Source organism: Kryptolebias marmoratus, linkage group LG12 (assembly GCF_001649575.2).
Source record: "Kryptolebias marmoratus isolate JLee-2015 linkage group LG12, ASM164957v2, whole genome shotgun sequence".
Classification (NCBI taxonomy): domain Eukaryota; kingdom Metazoa; phylum Chordata; class Actinopteri; order Cyprinodontiformes; family Rivulidae; genus Kryptolebias; species Kryptolebias marmoratus.
In genome coordinates, this window is record NC_051441.1 from 19849383 (window position 1) to 19867616 (window position 18234).

The 18234-nt window shown below is 39.1% G+C and overlaps 2 protein-coding genes and 4 non-coding genes across 9 annotated transcripts in view; all 6 read left to right on the top strand.

Annotated features, from left to right (window-relative positions):
* The window catches only part of LOC108228816 (ferritin, middle subunit-like), a 6905-nt gene extending 3086 nt beyond the window's left edge, over window positions 1–3819 (top strand). The window contains exon 3 of the mRNA XM_037978707.1: window positions 3767–3819. Coding sequence (XP_037834635.1) covers window positions 3767–3819 — 53 coding nt within the window. The remainder of the gene's footprint in view (window positions 1–3766) is intronic.
* syt5a (synaptotagmin Va) lies at window positions 2175–15735 on the top strand. Of its 4 annotated transcripts, none has more exons than XM_017438595.3 (10): window positions 2175–2576; window positions 6649–6806; window positions 7158–7172; window positions 8365–8549; window positions 9186–9272; window positions 10787–10954; window positions 11071–11238; window positions 11326–11443; window positions 11521–11654; window positions 12761–15735. In XM_017438595.3, the coding sequence occupies exons 2-10, from the start codon at window positions 6656–6658 to the stop codon at window positions 12968–12970; spliced, it is 1236 nt and encodes a 411-aa protein (XP_017294084.1). In that variant the 5' UTR covers window positions 2175–2576; window positions 6649–6655; the 3' UTR covers window positions 12971–15735. The 4 variants fall into 4 exon arrangements, with proteins under 4 accessions (XP_017294084.1, XP_017294086.1, XP_017294087.1 ...); XM_017438597.3 differs by having other exon boundaries at window positions 6653–6806; XM_017438596.3 differs by lacking the exon at window positions 2175–2576 and adding an exon at window positions 2633–4856.
* A 1159-nt stretch (window positions 15736–16894) lies between these two features.
* On the top strand, window positions 16895–16968 carry trnat-agu. Its single transcript has one exon. It is a non-coding gene; the product is annotated as a tRNA-Thr (tRNA).
* Window positions 16969–17183: 215 nt separating this feature from the next.
* On the top strand, window positions 17184–17257 carry trnat-agu. Its single transcript has one exon. It is a non-coding gene; the product is annotated as a tRNA-Thr (tRNA).
* A 342-nt stretch (window positions 17258–17599) lies between these two features.
* trnat-ugu lies at window positions 17600–17673 on the top strand. Its single transcript has one exon. It is a non-coding gene; the product is annotated as a tRNA-Thr (tRNA).
* Window positions 17674–17889: 216 nt separating this feature from the next.
* Window positions 17890–17963, top strand: trnat-agu. Its single transcript has one exon. It is a non-coding gene; the product is annotated as a tRNA-Thr (tRNA).
* The last annotated feature ends 271 nt before the right edge of the window (window positions 17964–18234 follow it).

Consider the following 18234-nt stretch of genomic DNA (forward strand, 5'->3'; position numbering starts at 1 on the left):
AAGGACCAGGCGAACGATATACAAGAAGAAATAAGAGGGTTGTTTATAAATAATAACTGGTCTAGGACTAATCAATAATCCTGACTGAAAAACAGTTGCTGCTATTATTACTCAGTATTACAAAACTGGATTTCTGTAACAGTGATATGTTCATTGCTTTATGTCAATTAAATTTTCTCTCTTAATCTAAATGTAATGTAACCTATACAAAAGCATGAGCTGTTTTTTTCCCCACATTAATTCAAAACATAATCAAAATGGTTATAGTAAGGATATACTTAAAGAGAAAAAATACATAAAAACAGGTGGAAAAAGTAACAAAATCAAGTAAATTTTACATAAAGTAATACTTTTCAGTGGTGAATAATGTGACATTTCATGATTCATGTGGGGTTTTTTTGTACTGTCATTTCCTGGTTGTGTTGCAGAGGTTCTGTTGTAAGTCACCCCCATCTGCTGGAGCATTTTAGTAAAGCACAAGTAAAAATGGTTGTAGAGATTCACATTAAACTTAGGACAAAACCAAATTTGTGTTCTTAAAAGTTCTCACGTAAAAACTGCATAGGGAATGCGAAGAGAACCGAGATGAAAATAAATGTTAAAGTTGCTGCCAGTGGCTCATTAGGGTCACCACGGTAACCACACATGTCTGTCATTCTCTGTCAGCACTCTTATGAAGACAGGCAGGTGGAAATCCAGACTGGAAATTAGGCCTCAAACAGGCAACACTGTCAGTCGTATTAATAAATTTCAGGAGTTTTGGAGGAGAAAGGAAAAGTTAAAAAGACTCTTCATTTCCTGTTTAGAAGAGACTGATCTGAGCTCAGACACACTAGAAGTCAGTGAGAGTTTGGCTGTGTGAATTTGTAGTTTGAGTCCATAAACTGTTCAGAAGAGACTATAATCAGGAGAATATTAATGTGAATGCTGACTCAGCGATCACACAATAAGGGCATTTTGTTGCGTGATAATCAAGTCTCTGTTGATTCATCACCAATGTTCATTCCTCCCAACCCTACCGTTACCAGGGCTTCTCTTCCTCTCTTCAGTTACGAGTGCTTCAGGAGGGATACAGCACTTATATGACATTTGCTGTAGCCTGACAGATGTAGTATAGATGCTATAAATAGGAGTCTGACTTGCACGTTGGATGGTGCTGCTCCTGTCTGCTTCTTCTGAGGGTCAAGACTTTAATTAACATCAAGACTTTAATTAAGATCAGACTCATCCAGAAGACTTGAATTCTTCGGCCAGCTCTGATTGGTTGGATGCCGTCCAACCTGCTGAATGGAATCAGCTGCAAGCAAAAACGTTGTTTTTTCAGATGTGAGCTACCAATCAGGGATTTTTAAATTATGTCAGTGGTGGTGGCTCTATTTAAAGCAGCTTTTCCTGAATTTATACATGCAATACATTTAACTACGAAACAGCCTGGCTTTAGGTACTTTTTGAGTTTCAGAGAAAACAGCATGGCAACATGAATTTCCTCGTTTTCTCTAAAGCAGGAGAACCTTTATTGTGCTTTGATTGACAGCTTTCCCTTTACTTTGTGCTGTTTTAACCTTTTATTCCTCAAAATGTTCTGCTCGATCAGAAACAATATGCTTTGATTTTTGTTTTTTTGTAACTTTTATACATTTCCAAATATTTAACTTGATTTCAAACAAAATTCCCAAAGAAAAAAACTGAGATTTCTTTATTTTCCTCATTTGAAATCTGCTTCAGCATTAGTGCTCTATTTTTGTCTTCTTATGCTACTTTTTTTCTGACTTGTTTTTTGACTTTAAGCTTCTTCTCCTTTTACCTTTTAGCTACAGTCTTGCTACTTTTCACTGCCATACTGCTACTTTTATGTTTTAGCTAATGTTCTGCTAATTTTACCTTTCAGCTACTGTTGTGTTGCTTTTAGCTTTATTTACTGTTCTGCTACTTTCAGCTTTTAGCTCCTGTCATGCTTTTTCTTAGATTTTAGCTACAGTTTGCTCATTTTAACTTTTAACTATGGTTTTGCTACTTTTAGCCTTCAGCAGCTGGTTTGGAAATTAAACCTTTAATTGACAGATTTGCTACTTTTAACTGCTTTTCTACTTTTATCTTTTAGCTATTGTTCTGTTAATTTTAGCTTTTAGTTACTTTTCTGCTACTTTAGGCTTTTAGAAACTGTTTTGCTAATTTTATTTTTTAGATTTAGTTTTGCTACTTTTAGATTTTAGCTACCATTCTGCTAAATTTAAAATTCTAGCTACAGTTTTGCTAATTTTACTTCTGTTCTGCTTGTCTTAAACAATTCAGTTTCAGCGAAGTCCAGAGGTTTGTACGGGGGAAAAACAGGCTCTGTGGCAACCGTCTTTACCAGTTTTACCCTTAAAGCTAAAGTTTTGGCAGAGCCAGCAGACAGTCGGCGTTCAGGGATACAGTGAAGATTAAAGCAGGAAGGGGAGGAGGAGGAGGAGGAGGAGGAGGAGGAGATGGACTCAACAGCCTCCACCCAGTCAGCTGGGGTGGATTTGTGGAGGGTGACATTTTTTCACGCTACAGGAAAATAAAGTCTAAGAAGAGGACTGAGGCCAAACTGCGTGAGTTCTGATGTTTTTGCTTCATGCTGTAGCTCCATTATTTCTGATTGTATCACAATATCATAGAAAATAGAAATAGTTCTGGTGCCATAAAACTGCACATTTTATAACAAGAACAGCTGAACATTTAGCATATTTTTAATTACACCAGACAGAAAAGGAAGACTTGAAAAAGGTGGAACCTTTAAATGTTTACAAATTTCTCTCCTAACCTTTTTTTTTTATTTTTCCTATCCCACAGAATCATTATTTGTGCATCACTTAAAGTCTTCATGTTGGCTGCAGTTTATTCTGGTTAATTTTATACACTGCATCAACAATAGTTAGTGTTATTTTTTCCATTAAACTTATAAAGAGGCAGCTATGTTCACAAGACAACAGATGATTTGAATGTTATCATTCACTGCTGGTTTTTAATTGTATTATTTCTGTTTCGTTCCCCAGTTTTCTCTGAGATGGTCAGCAGCTCAGAGACATTTGGTTTTACTCAAAGTGAAGGAGGATCTAAAAGTGGCAGAGATTAGTTTAAGTGGATTATTGGAGGCTAATGCTGCTGTATTTTAGTGTTTATGTGAAGTCACTGGAAACAGGCTGGAACATAGGTTGGAAACTGTTTGTTTGGAGACGATAATGTTTCTCACACACATAGAGACAAATGATACAAACAACCATTCACGCTCTCACTCACACCTATGGACAACTTAGCGTTACCAGTAAACCTAACATGCATGTTTTTGGTCTGTGGGAGGAAACTGGAGTACCTGGAGTAAACCCATGGGTGCAGAGGGAGAACATGTAAACTCCACCCAGAAAGGCCCCAGGACGGGAAGTGACCACTGCACCACTGTGCCACCCTTAAATGTCCTTATGCAACCTGCAAATTCTTAGAAAGTAGAGAATGACACAAAACTAATAGGAGGCTGGTATTGAAATCCCTCCTGACCACAAATTAATTAATAACAGATATTTTTTTTTCAATTAAAGCCTACTGTGTGTCTTTGAATTCTAGGGTTTTACATATTAGAGCATAACTAAAATCATCTGGGGTTTATCAGGTGATAAAATGATTGAAATCTAACCTCAAGTGTACAAAATCCCAAGAGATTCCACCAAGTCATTATTATTAAATAAAAACAAAGTCAAATCAGAAAAGCAGTGCATGAAGCATTAAGTCTCTTCTTGCTTCTTAGGATTAAAGAGGTTCAGCAGCAGCCTCATGCTGCAGATCAAATGGATCAATTAACTGATCATCATCAGTGATTCCCTCTATAAAAGCCGTGGAGTTGTCCTTTTGCTGCTCTGGAGCAGACAGGTGTGTGGAAAGACATCAGCAATGACATCAGAGAAGCAGCTGTAGCTGCCCTTCAGGCTGAGAAAGGTTAAAGGTAATTTATAAACAACTTGGAGTCCGTCGGTCTACAGAGAGAAAAAAACATGCACAAGTGAAAAACATTGGACAGTGGACGTCCAAGCAAATTCACCCCAAGGTCAGACCTTGCAATGCTTAGAGAAACAGCAAAAATCCCAAGTGCTACTCTACAGGCCTCATGACAGAACAGTTAGAAAAAGACTGAAACACAGCAGATCAGTTCAAACACTTCATATCAGCTGTCAGCACGGTGGTGGAGGGCTGATGGTTTGGGCTCCTTGCAGTCATTGAGCCGACCATGAACTCAAAGGATTCTGGAGTCAAATGTGGAGACATCTGTCTGACAGCTGAAGACTGGACCAAACTGGGTCATGATGCAGCAAAACTATGATCCCAAACACAGCAGCTGAGAGGTCCTCCTCTTTAATCCTTTGCATATTCAATCCAGGTTGCCTACATGGGTCAATGTTACAAAGCTTGGCTCCTAAATCAGACCAAATTCTGGAAATACGGTGCGTTTGTGTGTCTGTGTGAGTAGGGACGACTATGTTGAGAAGAAATGATTGACAGACAGAGAGAGCTGGCTGAAGATGATGACAGGAAGGGCGGTGAAAGGCGAGGAAACCCAGAGATGCAAACTGTCCTTAATTTGTTTAAGCCCAGGATTTCTGGATTACCTTTGACAATTAATCTTGTTAAACTGCAGAGCAGCGACAGAGGGCCGTTCTGTGTGGGTGGGGCGACCGTGTGGGGGTGTTTAAACGTCACGCTTTGCATGCGAGGACAAAAAAATAACAGCTGCAACTCCCCGCAGGGCGCAGAAATCCTCAATCTAAAGATATGATGACAAAAACTTGACAGTTTTTTGCTTTTAATTGATTTATTTTTGTTCACGGAGACAGACATAGAAGGTAATTTTAACTTTCTTTTTTATTTTATGTTCACAGTTGTGCTAACATACAAGTTTATTAACTGCTGATGGATTTGATTTGATTTGAATTGACGACTGATTGGTTGGGCTCAAAATAAAAATGAATAAATAACAAACTTTGAATTTAAATTTTTGTTATAAATGTTAAAGTACTATGATAATCTTCTAAATCAGTTTTATGCGCTACAGTAGAAAAAAACCCTGACAATTTCATTTGGTGGTTCCTATTGTTTCGTTGTTTAAATGCAGATAAGGAGACGAGGGATCTTTTCTTTTTTTGCCATAGTTGAAATTAGTGTGCACGTGTATGGATGCAGAGAAAAGACATTCTTAGAAAATTTCAACCTTAATTCTGAAAAAGATGGGATGTTGTTAAATGTAAGTAAAAAAATAATTTTATGGTTTTCAAATCTATAAACACATTTTAATCACAGTTAAACATAGTAGGCATATCAAATATTTAAACTAAGAAATTGTATCTTTTTTTTCTTTTAAAAAAAAGGTAATTTTGAATTTCATGGCAGCAATGGGAAATGTAAAGACAAGGGAAAAGGGAATGTTGTCCCATTCCTGCCTGATGTAAAATTCTAGCTGTTGAGCAGTCCTGGGTCTTTGGTGGATGTTGCTCTAAAACTTATACATACATTTCTGCCTTGATGGGGCCTTTCCAGATGTGTTAGCTGTCTATGTTGTAGGCACTAATGCACCCCCATACCATCAGAGAAGCATGCTTTTGAACCGTGCGCTAATAATTGGCTGGATGGTCTCTTTTCTCTTTATTACAGAAGATGTGACAACTGAGGTTTTCTAAAAAGATCACAGACATCTAATACTGACTGTCAGTCTTGACCTTTGAGCCCTTCTTCAGATTCTTGAAATTATTTGACGATATTATTAATTGTAGGTGATTCTGAACTTTCCATAGAAAAACATTATTCCTTAACTGTTCTACTAGTTTTAGACAGTTTTTCTAAGACCGATGAAGCTTTCCCATTTTTACTTAAGAGATTCAGTCTCTTTAAAATGTTTATTTTATACTCAGTCCTCTTTCTGACCTGTTGCTGCTCATTTGGTGCAAAATGCTCATCTAGTTGTTTCTAATATGTACCTCTTACTTTTACCTTTTGTTGCCCCTGTGCCAACTTTTTGAGATGTGTTGCTGCTATAAAATTCGAAATGACATTTTTTCCCCTAAAATGAAAAGCACAAATTCTTAGTTTTTACATTTGATATGATTACTTTGTTACATTGTGAACAAAATATAGGTTTAAAAGAATATCAAATCGTTACATTCTGTTTCTACCTACATTTTACACAAAATCTCAACTTCTTCGGAACTGGGGTTATATTTATATGACATTGTCTCAATTGTTTAATGATGCTATTTTCTTGAGATAACAATAGTTTTTTCTAAGATAACTTATTTCTTTATGTTATCTTGGAAAAGCTTATCTTCTTGTGAGAACTGGGAAGTATTTCAATACAAGAAATAAACAAAGGAGGTATTTCATCACTGAAAATCAGGACATCCATAAGGGCAACTTTAAAGGAATACATATCACCTGCAATCTTTAACCAAATATTCAGACTCTTATGTTGAAAAATGACAGCCAGGGGTTCAGTCCTGTCACAGAGGTGAATATGTGAATTCAATGATTTGAATAAACAACCCTTTAAAATTGTCCTTCTGTAAAAGCCTGTGCCAATACAAATTGATTTGTTGAACTTGATGTTCTAAAGTTGTTCGTCACTGACCAGCTGATGTTTTTCAGACAGACAATGAGGCTGGACAACATGGTGGCAGTGCGGCTCCCAAGGGCGGCGGAGGAGGAGGAGCCCCGCCCCCCTGCCCCACCCCCATCCCATCACTCCAACCACCAGTTTACCAGCATGAAGAACAAGTTCTTCAACGAGCTCACACACCTGCCAAGTGAGCTCACAATAATGCACAGACAGCAGGCTTTTATCAAGAGAAAGTACGAACAGATAATAGTGCTGATACACGGACCATAATATTATACCATTTTTGAATTGCAACCAAGAATTTGGCCCTTTTCAGTTTATTAAAGGGAAAGACATTGCAATTAATAACAAATGTACATAGACAAAAAAAAAAAAAAAAAAATTAAGGTGCATAAAACATGTCTTTTCATGTCTTCTCTGTTTCACATCATGTAACCCTCCCGTCATTTCATTCGAATTGATTTGCAGCCTCATTTATTTTTTCTTTTGCCTTTTCTCATTTCCACCCTCCTGTGACAAACCTGCCCTGCTCACCCAGATCATAAACTCAAGAGTAAGTCCATCTCTTGTCTCAGACCAAAACATGTCTCCTGTTTTACGGTGTGTTTCATGTTTTCCTTCCACTGGTTTACTATAACCGAAAACATTCAAAGCTTATGCAAGTGTGCATTAATGTAACTTGCCCTGACAGATAATTTTAGCCTTAATGAGCCCAAAGGTTTCAAAGGTACCCAACACCGCTGCTTCCATGGCCTTGTCAACATCACAGGTGTAGATTAAGTCTTAAGGTATCTCACTGTGGCTGTTTGAGACTAATTGACATCACAAACTGGACTTAATATTGTGAGAAAATAGGCAAATTTCCAGTTGCAGTTTCACTGAATCCTGAATGTTTGCTGTGCGGTCGCATTTTGAGTGGCCAATTTGTGAAAATCAAAATTATTTTTGTCACACTGCTTATAAAACTGTATTACAGGCCGTGCACATTATTTTGTTCCCCACCTCCGCCGACATCATACTCACCTCCACCCACATTGCACCCATTTTTACCCACAATGTACCCACCTTAGCAGCTGCTCCCATGTTGATGATGTATTCTATTGGAGTACACTTTTGAAGTGAAGATAGGCAGATTTGGACCAGTTTTCGTATTTATTATCTGTGTGGTTTTTTAGACCTGGGCATGTTTTCTGTTAGAGGGGAGCCCCCATGCCGGTGTTAAAATACAGGTCTTACTCTCCTGAGACATGTCGGAAACTCCCATGACAAACTTTAGATAGGTTCTTTATAGGTTTGCTGATTGTCTCAGAGAAATTCGTCTCTGCGACTCAAACAAGCAAATTAAGAATCCCTTAAACGTTGTGAGACAACACAAATGCTTTTAGCCAATTGATCACAGCCCAGTACGATACTCCCTTTAGGCATGAGGCCAGCCGGGCTAGTCCTGCATCACATCCTTGATGACCAAGCCAGATCAGTGTGCATAAATATACCAAATCTAAAAATATTTATTTTGATATGTGGTAATGAGGACATTCTTGGTGCAGTATTTCAGTGTTTTTAGAATTGTTTGGACATAATCTTTATTACAAAAAAATAACATTCATTCAAAAACTATCTGGAGTAGTGTACACATGACCTTAAAAGCAATTTTAAGTCAGATGTAAAACCATGGAATCACTTAAGTCAATAGGACTTATTGTTTATGTTTTTTCCTCAATTCACCCTTCTCCTCTTCTCTCCAGTGCCCATGTGGGCCGTGGGAGCCATCGTTGTTGTGGTTCTTGCTCTCATCGGCTGCCTGGGATTCTGCATCTACAAGAAGTGTTTCAATAAGGGCAAAAAGGCCAAGAAGGCCCGTGAACGGACAGGAGCAGGACGGGGGCGCAGAAAGAAGGAGAAGGAGGGCGAGGACGCAGAGGACAAAAAGGTAAGATAAGAAACCACAAAAGTGTTCTGATGATTTATACGTGAGGTGCTTGGTGATTCTGCCAGGCTTATCCTGGTTGAAGAATTGTATAATTATCACTTGACATGGAATTTTAGAGAAACATCTCATGAACCACTGAATGGATTTTCATGAAACTTTCAGCCAATTTTCATTGGCTGGACCTTGATAATCATTTAACTTTTGAAGCCAACCCAATTCAAGATGGCTGCCACAGCCAACTAACCTTAGAAACCACAAAACTGGCAATAACTCCAGTATTCTTACATATATTGTGCTAAAATTTGATGTGGTCATAGCTGAGAGCCACAAATAACAGACACAAGTGCTACTCATTGCGCAACATCTTTGCCTGAAACTTTAGCTCTAACTATTGGATTCTGTTAGCAAAATATCTTATGAACCACAAGACAAAATGTAATGAAACTGTCAGGAAATAATCAATCCAATTAAAGATGGCCACCGCAGCTAATTTACATTAGCCAACACAAACATGGCTAAACTATGTCAGTTTTTACAGATATTGCACTAAAATTTGGTGTTTTAGTCGCTGAGATAGAAAATATCTGAGCGGAACATTTTCACAATTGACTGCTTATCGTTCTGGACATCTTTCAGGAAGGAGAAGATGGGAAGGAGGAGGAGGAGAAGGAGAACTTGGGAAAACTGGAGTACACATTGGACTACAACTTCACTGATAATCAGGTACTCGGTGCTAACACACCTGCACTGCACTTATAATTATGTAATGAACATCTAGCCTACAGATTAAAGCAGTGCCATTCAGTAACAGTAGGAAACTGCTCTCTTCCTCTTTTCATTTTTTGCTTCCTTTGGAGATGGGGCTTACGTCTTGCTAAATTACAATGTTGATGCTTGGTAAAAAATGTGGGCAGTCGCCACTGATTTTGACAAAAGTTTAAGATGAAAGAGAAGAAACAAAGCGTTGGTCCACTACATTGTATGCAAGTGATGCCTTGCTTAAAACCAATCACACACGCCTTCTACAGTCTCATCACTTTTTTTATTTTGCTTGCACTCCTGATTTCTCACTTTTTTACTTCACTCACGTACACAAATAGTTTGGTTGTATAAAGATAATTATCGGATTAGAATTAACATATAGTCAGGCCGTCGTCACACTGAAAGATGCAATACATTCTACAACCTGCTTGATCTTTTTCAGTGTGGCTGGATTACGTTAAATTTGTAAACCCTCCTTCAGTGTCAAGGCAGTTTTGACAGCTACTACTTTAGATACTACTCTGTAAGCTCAAGACTGCACCACTGTCTTGGACAATGGCTACAGATGATTTAGGAATTCTAGTACGATGCTACTGTCATGTGTGTCACATGTGCACTAGGTTGTGTCCATGACTGTCTAATGGTCACGATCATGACTCAGACATGGGGCCAATCTTTCTAGAAACTCTTATTGTACAAGACAAACTGATGCTAACTGGCCCCCACGTCTTGGATACGCTTCCACCATGCTCCCCAGTGCTCCAGGACCCCAATACCCCACTAAGACGGCAAACCACCACAACCTCGTTACAGAAGATTTTTTTTCATTCTGAAAACCTTCCATGACATAACACACTGAAGAGCCCACTGTATTCTCCCCTGAATATCTCACTGTGGCTCTGCAAAGATCCTCCACATTCTGAAAGATGTTTTATGTCGTAGCAGGGTGATCATTTAGTGTGAAGGGGGCCTTAGGTTTAGATTAAATTGAAAAACAAATCCATAGTGAGCGTCATGAACTATCCGTTTCATTATCCATCTATCCATCTCCGGCTACTTCCTCCAGTTCATCTGGGGAGATTCTAAGGTATTTCCAGGTCAGCTGAGATATACAGAATATTATGTCCAGTGAGTCCTGGTATTGTCCCAAGATTTACTCCTAGTGGGGCATGTTCAAAACACCTGGAAAGACATCCAGACAGCACATCTAATGCCTAAATACCCTCATGTTTTTAACTAAAACTAACTCTGAATTTGGTTTTAAGGTGTACTTATATAATATGGACACTGGTCTATATAAAACAATAGTTCTGGTATACAATCTCCTTTAACAGTTTCTAATCATGATCATTGGAGTACTGTGTTTTAAAAATTTGGACAAGCATTCCTATTCCAGATTTTCTGGCAAGTCTAGGCTTCATGAGGATCTGTCTGACTCTACAGTTTGACTCATCTTCTCCCTCCTCCTCCTCCAGCTGATAGTGGGCATCCTCCAGGCTCAGGACCTTGCAGCCATGGACATGGGTGGGACCTCAGACCCATACGTTAAAGTCTACATGCTGCCAGACAAGAAAAAAAAGTTTGAGACCAAAGTCCAGCGAAAGAACCTCTGCCCTGTCTTCAATGAGACTTTCACGTTTAAGGTCTTTATACTAATACAGTTTTAACATACTATTACATAGATATTTTTGCATTCCAATTAAATTTAGCAAAGAAAGGGTTGAAACTGTTTTTTTGTTTTTATACACTTTCTCTCCAGATACCTTATAGTGAGTTGGGCGGTCAGACTTTGGTACTGCAAGTTTTTGACTTTGATCGTTTTGGTAAGCACGATGTAATCGGTGAAATAAAGATCCCAATGAACACTATAGATCTTGGACAACCAATTCATGAATGGAAAGATCTAGTTGGGGGAGAAAAAGAGGAGGTACGTCTAGTTTCATCTTCCTAAAACAATGGCCAGCCATTACCTACATGTAGAATATGCCAATGCTTCGTGTTTTGTTCCCGACAGCAAGAGAAGCTGGGCGACATCTGCATTTCCCTCCGTTATGTCCCCACGGCTGGTAAGCTAACAGTTAACATCATGGAAGCCAAGAATCTGAAGAAGATGGATGTTGGAGGACTGTCAGGTAAACTCCTCTGCAGACTTATACCAATGATAGAATTGTCTACAGGGTGGTTCTGTTGACTCATATCTGTCCCTTAGATCCTTTTGTCAAGGTGGTGCTGCAGCACAACGGCAAGCGAATCAAGAAAAAGAAGACGTCGGTCAAGCAAAATACTCTAAATCCTTACTTCAATGAGAGCTTCAGCTTTGAGATACCTTTCTCACAGATCCAGGTTTGTACACTGTTCACTTTAATCATTTTTAAACATTGGTTGTGAGCATGAACTCTCCAAATAATCTTTTCTTTGGAAAGTAAACCTTTTACATTCCAGTTTTCATTGAATGTGTTTAGGAAATTGTGTTCATTGGTAATCGTAAAACCTATTTAATATGGTGTTAATTTGTGCTCCAGGTAAACGTCAAGTTGTTTTTAGCTTACAATGGGAACAGATCGGCTATACAGTCTAAAAATCTCAGCTGTGTCAACGGACACTGTTGTTGGACTTTACGTTCAGGGAGCAAATTGTGAATAATGGATCCTGAACTTTCAATCCAAAACTTCCTAACAACCTCTGTTTACATATGAATGGAAAAAGTAGCAGAAAAGTTTTGATTTTAAAATGATCCAGCGTAGTGCAGCCTTAAATTTCTATTTGAGAGAAAAAAACAAAACAAAACACTGATTAAAGCTAATTAGACATTAGACAGTAGCATATGCTATAACATGAGTTCTATGTCTTTTGCTTTTCATTTGATGTGTAAAGAACCAAAGACGGCTCAGACGTGACATTTTATTCTCTCACAGTGAAAACTCCAATGACTTACTGTAACATAACACTACCAGGGTGGTCAAAGATTCGGATTTTGAGAAGCTAGCCCTGCTAAGACAGATAGATACCTACAGTCTGTGGTTGAGAACTAAAGCCATATTGTTTTGTGCTATGAGTGATTGTAATGTTCTCCTAAAATGTCCCCTTTCAAAACATGATAAGCTAAAACGACGATACCTGAAAAACAGGAAAGTGTTAGCAATAATATTTTGAACTTATTGCATAACTAGAAGTTTTTGTGTATACCTTTTACCCTTTTTAAATATCTTGTGACCATTCTTAACTGATTTTATGGACTTTCGTTACTAGCTAGTGCTATCTATTGAAGCTGATTTAAAGATGCCAAAAATCCTATTTTTTGGTACCATAGAATGCAGGATTTTTTTTCAGTTTTGTTTGTAGGTCAATGCAGAGAACACTAAGAGAAAGCTAATACTGTGGCAACCAAATTTACATTTCAAATTGAAAAACTAAAGAAAACGTCTGCGTCTCTATGTCTCCACACACAGAAAGTCCAGCTGCTGATCACCGTGTACGACTACGACAAACTGGGCAGCAACGACCCCATCGGAAAGTGCTGGATCGGTTACGGCGCGTCAGGCGTTGGGCTGCGCCACTGGTCAGACATGTTGGCCAATCCCAGACGCCCTGTGGCCCAGTGGCACACACTGCAGCCGGAGGAGGAGGTGGATGCTGCTCTAAAGGCTCCCATCCGCTAACATGCTCCCATACACACACATACTGTATGTAACAGCGTTATCTGCATAGAAAGATTCTTTTTTTTTTGTCATTATGAAAGCTAAACAATGGTAGGTTTTTTAAATGACCAACTTGAACAGTCATTTTCAGTGTGCTTCTGCTTTATAATGTTATTGTGTCAATATCATTTGTTCCTTTTGTAATAATTCACTTTTACATCTCTTTGTATTAATAAATGTGTACACTTATAACACACACTTCCACTAAAACAAGTGCACATGCAAATAAATGCACATACAAACTGCACACCACTACGAAATGACAGCTTAAACAGCTCTCTGAGTACTATCACAAGGGCACTGTGGCAATTTAGTTCAGCATATAAAGATATTACCATTATTGTTTTTATTTTAGACATTATAACCTCTATATTGTTGAACTGCTCCCCCACCTTTGTAAATAATGTTCTGGTTGTCTTAAAAAGGCATGTGAATAAATTAGTTATTATTTGATTTATACTGTGATGTGTCTAGAACAAATGAGCCTATGTTTCATCGTGCTTGACATTATTACTGTCTCTAAAACAAGATTATATAAAACTGTGTTAATTGAGTTATCTTAACATGGATTTTTTGCTCCATCATCCGGAGAAAAACAGCTATCAAAACTGCTTGAAGCAACAGTGTGGACGAAAAATACCTCGACATCGGCCCATGCCTATTGTTAGCTAATTTCAGCTGTTGCCTGGAAATGACGTTTGCTGTCTCATTATTCAAAAGGCTTTGAGCTGAGCCTATTGGAAACCTCTGTTCAGGTTAGTATGTCTAAAAGAACAGTGGAAATCAAAGATGGTACTCAATTTGGTCTCTGAACGTCTCACAGTAGAGACAGATATAAAAAGAAAATCTCTTCAAAGTGTGTCACCAACATTTTGTCTAGCATCCCAAGAGAAAAATAAAAACACTTTATTGCTTTTGTTTGACTAATTCCAAAATGTTATTGCTGAAATGAAGGGTTTCATCTTCCCATCAATCTAAACTTGACAGTTGCAGTTAGACTAGTTGTAGTTAGTTACATGTTCATACTAATTATTGATCTATCTCAGTATGTGGTTGAGATGTGTTGAGTGTTTATATTGATGGATGTGTGTATGTTACGAACAAACAAACAAACAATCTCAGACTGGCAGACGATCTGAACGAGTTCTATGGCCAATTTGAAAGATGGGGCAGTCCTGACACCATCCACCACAACACCTCTTAACTTTAGCTCCACCAGTTCCACCACCAGAACCTTCAGGAGGCAGGACCCCTGCAATGCGGCGGGGCCTGATTCCATCTCACCTTGGACTCTGAAGCACTGTGCCGATCAGCTGTCTCCGGTGTTCACGGACATCTTTAACACCTCACTGAGGACATGCTACATGCCAGCCTGCTTCAAGACCTCCACCACCATTCCTGTCCCAAAGAATAAGGTTTTAATGACAACAGACCTGTCACTCTGACCTCTGTCATTGTGACGTCCTTTGAGCGTTTGGTTCTCACTCAACTCAAATCCATAAAAGACCCCTTCCTAGACCCTCTGCAGTTTGCCTATAGACCCATAAGGTCTGTAAATGATGCTGTCAACGTGGCCCTCTGCTTCATTCTCCAGCGTCTGGACTCCCCAGGGTCCTACGCCAGGATTATGTTGGTGGAATTCAGCTCTACTTTCAACACTATCATCATGCTTTGCTACAGAACAAGCTCCTTCAGCTGAACATGCCTGACTCCATCTGCAGGTGGATCAAAGACTTTCACCAGCACTGGATCCCCAGAAGCTGTGTTCTTTCTCTGCTCCTCTTCTCCCTGTGCACCAACGCGTGCACCTCCAGTCACCAATCTGTCAAACTCCCGAGGTTTGCAGATGACACCACTCTCACTGGTTTTATCTCAGATGAGGGTGACACGGCCTACAGGTGGGAGATTGACCATCTGGTGACTTGGTGCTGGGAGAGCAACCTGGAGCTTAACTCTCTGAAGACAGCGAAGATGATTGTGGACTTCAGGAAGAGCTTGGCGTCACGTGCGCCCCTCACCTTGTGTGACTCTCCAGTCATCTCTGTCCTCCTGCTTCCTGGGAACCATCATCACTCAGGGCCTCAATTGGGAGCAGAACACCAGCTCCCTTATCAAAAAGGGACAACACAGGACATACTTCCTGAGGCGGTTGAAGAGGTTCAACGCACCAAAGACAGTGATGGTGAACTTCTACACTGCCATCATCGAGTCCATCCTCACCTTCTCCATCACCATCAAAGGCAGGACAAAGGCAGCTGCAGATCATCAGGACTGCTGAGAATGTGATTGGCTGCAATCTGCCATCTCTCCCGGACCTGTACTCCTCCAGGACTCTGAGGCATGCAGGAAAGCTTGCGACTGACCCCTCCCACCCAAGGCACCCGCTGTTTGGACTGCTCCCCTCTGGCAGGAGGCTACAGTCCATCAGGACCAAAACCTGATTCTTTCTGACAGCTTCAGACTTCATCAACAAGGCCCGGGTCTTACAACGACAGCCACCCCCTTACACACAAACCTTCCACTATCTGTACTTTGGTTGTCTAGTCAGTGTGCATTTGCTTGTTTGTTTAATCAGCGTGTATATATACAGTATATGTGAGTATGAGAGCTAAATTTAAAACATTTGTGTACCACCGTGACCCACGTATGCTTGGCAAAAAACAATTCTGATTTTGATCTGATTATGGTTATTGTATATATTGTAAAAAAAAAAAAAAAAAAAAACTTGTTTGTGGTTTTGCTTTTGATTCATATTATGTGATTGTAAAGCTAACAGCTGAACAAATCAAGAAGTGACAGATGGTTTGGTGGATTAGCATCTGCGTGCTTTAATGCCTTTATATCCTTTCATTTGCACGCAGGCTGAAAGTCACACACTAGGTCAGGCAATCAGTTGTTTAAAGTTGAAGATGTCACAGAGCTTTAACAATAACATATCATTGTGATAAATTGTGTTTCACAATTGGATTATGCCCTGTAATGTTCCTCAGGTCATCTGAAGCTTTTACCATAATTGTCTAAAGTGATCTAATCAGTCTGTTGACATTAGTGCCAGTAATCCAATTATGACTAAGCTTTTTCCAAAAGACATTTCACATTTTAAAGCCAGAACTACTGTTGAATTTCATTACGCTGAGATCAGTGTGCATTATGTGTTTATTTGTGTGCGTTCAGATTCAACGCGGCCAGCGTACGACTGGATTATCAGAATGTCCTCTTTAGTCCTTGACTTATGCAGCGTGCCAACCATGTGAGGCAGGAATTAGTCTGAGGGGGCGGGAGGGCCACAAAGTGTAATTACCAGGACCAAGATTGAAGAATATCACTGTGAAGAGAAACTAAAAAGAGTAAATGACAAATGCAACGACTGACTGCTGCAATAAAATTACTGTTTTGTTGTCTCACAATGTGGAATTTAAATGGACTTTCACTTTGATTATCAGCAATGAACTGATAAGTACTCTAGATTGGTGAAGTTAAATAGTTTTAATTGATTCTGAAACTGAAAAGTGATGTGTGCATATGTATTCACCCCCTTTGCTTTGTAGCCCCAATCTTTACCTTCAGAAGCCACATAATTAGTTCAATAAGCTCCACATATAGACAATGTAAGAGTCTTACTACCTTTGTATTTATCCACCTGTTCCGATAGACCTGAGAATCAACACCTCTAAGTAGTAAGGTCTACCAGCAAGCAAAAGACATCATGAAGACCAAGGAACTGTCCACACAGGACAGAGATAAAGTTGTGGTGAAGAACAGATCAAGGTAAAGTTATAAAACATATCTCAAACCCTGAACATCCCACTTAGCATAAAAAAATCAATTTTTATAAAAATGGAAAAATGATGTCACTACAACAAACCTGTCAAAAGAGTAAATCAAGGTGCTGTGGCTTAGTTGGACGAAGCGCCTGTCTAGTAAACAGGAGATCCTGGATTCAAATCCCAGCAGTGCCTTTAATTTTACAAACTCTCATCTTTTTCCTGTTTTCAAATGCATGTAGAGTTAAAAATTTTGTATTGCTGAATGTTGTTTCCACTTGGTAGAATCTTGTCCTCTAAGGAGACAAGTCTAATCACAGTGCTTTGACTTTCTATATTTGTAACGCATACTTTAAACATTGGAATACAAATGTGTACCTTTGAGACAATGCTTAATGTCAGCAAAACAAGGTGCTGTGGCTTAGTTGGACACAGCGCCTGTCTAGTAAACAGGAGATCCTGGGTTCAAATCCCAGCAGTGCCTAGTAAAAGAGCTGAGAAGTCCTTGCTAGACTGTGAAAGCAAGCATCCAAATATTGAGCTCCTCATACAAATTCAGCTTCCTGAAAACATTGGTGTAATGCTGCAAATTCGTTGAAAACAAGACCATTTCAGGAGAAATTTGGTGGGTAAGCTGAAGTCATTTCACTTGTCCCATCTTGAAAACAAAAGTCTTCTGAATAGCACTCATTTTTTTAAGGTTGACATAATGACAAGAAACAGAGAATGAAACAATTTAAAACAACGCATACTATCATTCATTTTTCTTCCACAATTTGAGTGCCAAAAATCAGGCTTCGTAGTGTGTCTGTTTTGTCCATTTGGTGGCGCTGTAGCTTAGTAGGCCAAAGCATCTGTCTTGTAAACAGGAGATCCTGGGTTCAAATCCCAGCAGTGCCTTTAATTTTCCAAACTCTCATCTTCTTCCTGTTTTCAAATGCATGTAGAGTTAAAAATTTTGTATTGCTGAATGTTGTTTCCACTTGGTAGAATCTTGTCCTCTAAGGAGACAAGTCTAATCACAGTGCTTTGACTTTCTATATTTGTAACGCATACTTTAAACATTGGAATACCAAATGTCTACCTTTGAGACAATGCTTAATGTCAGCAAATCAAGGTGCTGTGGCTTAGCTGGACAAAGCACCTGTCTAGTAAACAGGAAATCCTGGGTTCAAATCCCAGCAGTGCCTAGTAAAAGAGCTGAGAAGTCCTTGCCAAACTGTTAAAGCAAGCATCCAATAATTGAGCTCCTCATACACCTTCAGTTTCCTGAAAACATTGGTGTAATTCTGCAGATTCCTTCAAAACAAGTCAATTTCAGGAATAATTTGGTGGGTAAGCTGAGATCATATCACCTGTCCCATCTTGAAAACAAAAGACTTCTGATTAGCACTTGTTTTTTAAGGTTGACATAATGACAAGAAACAGAGAATGAAACCATTTAAAACAACGCATACTATC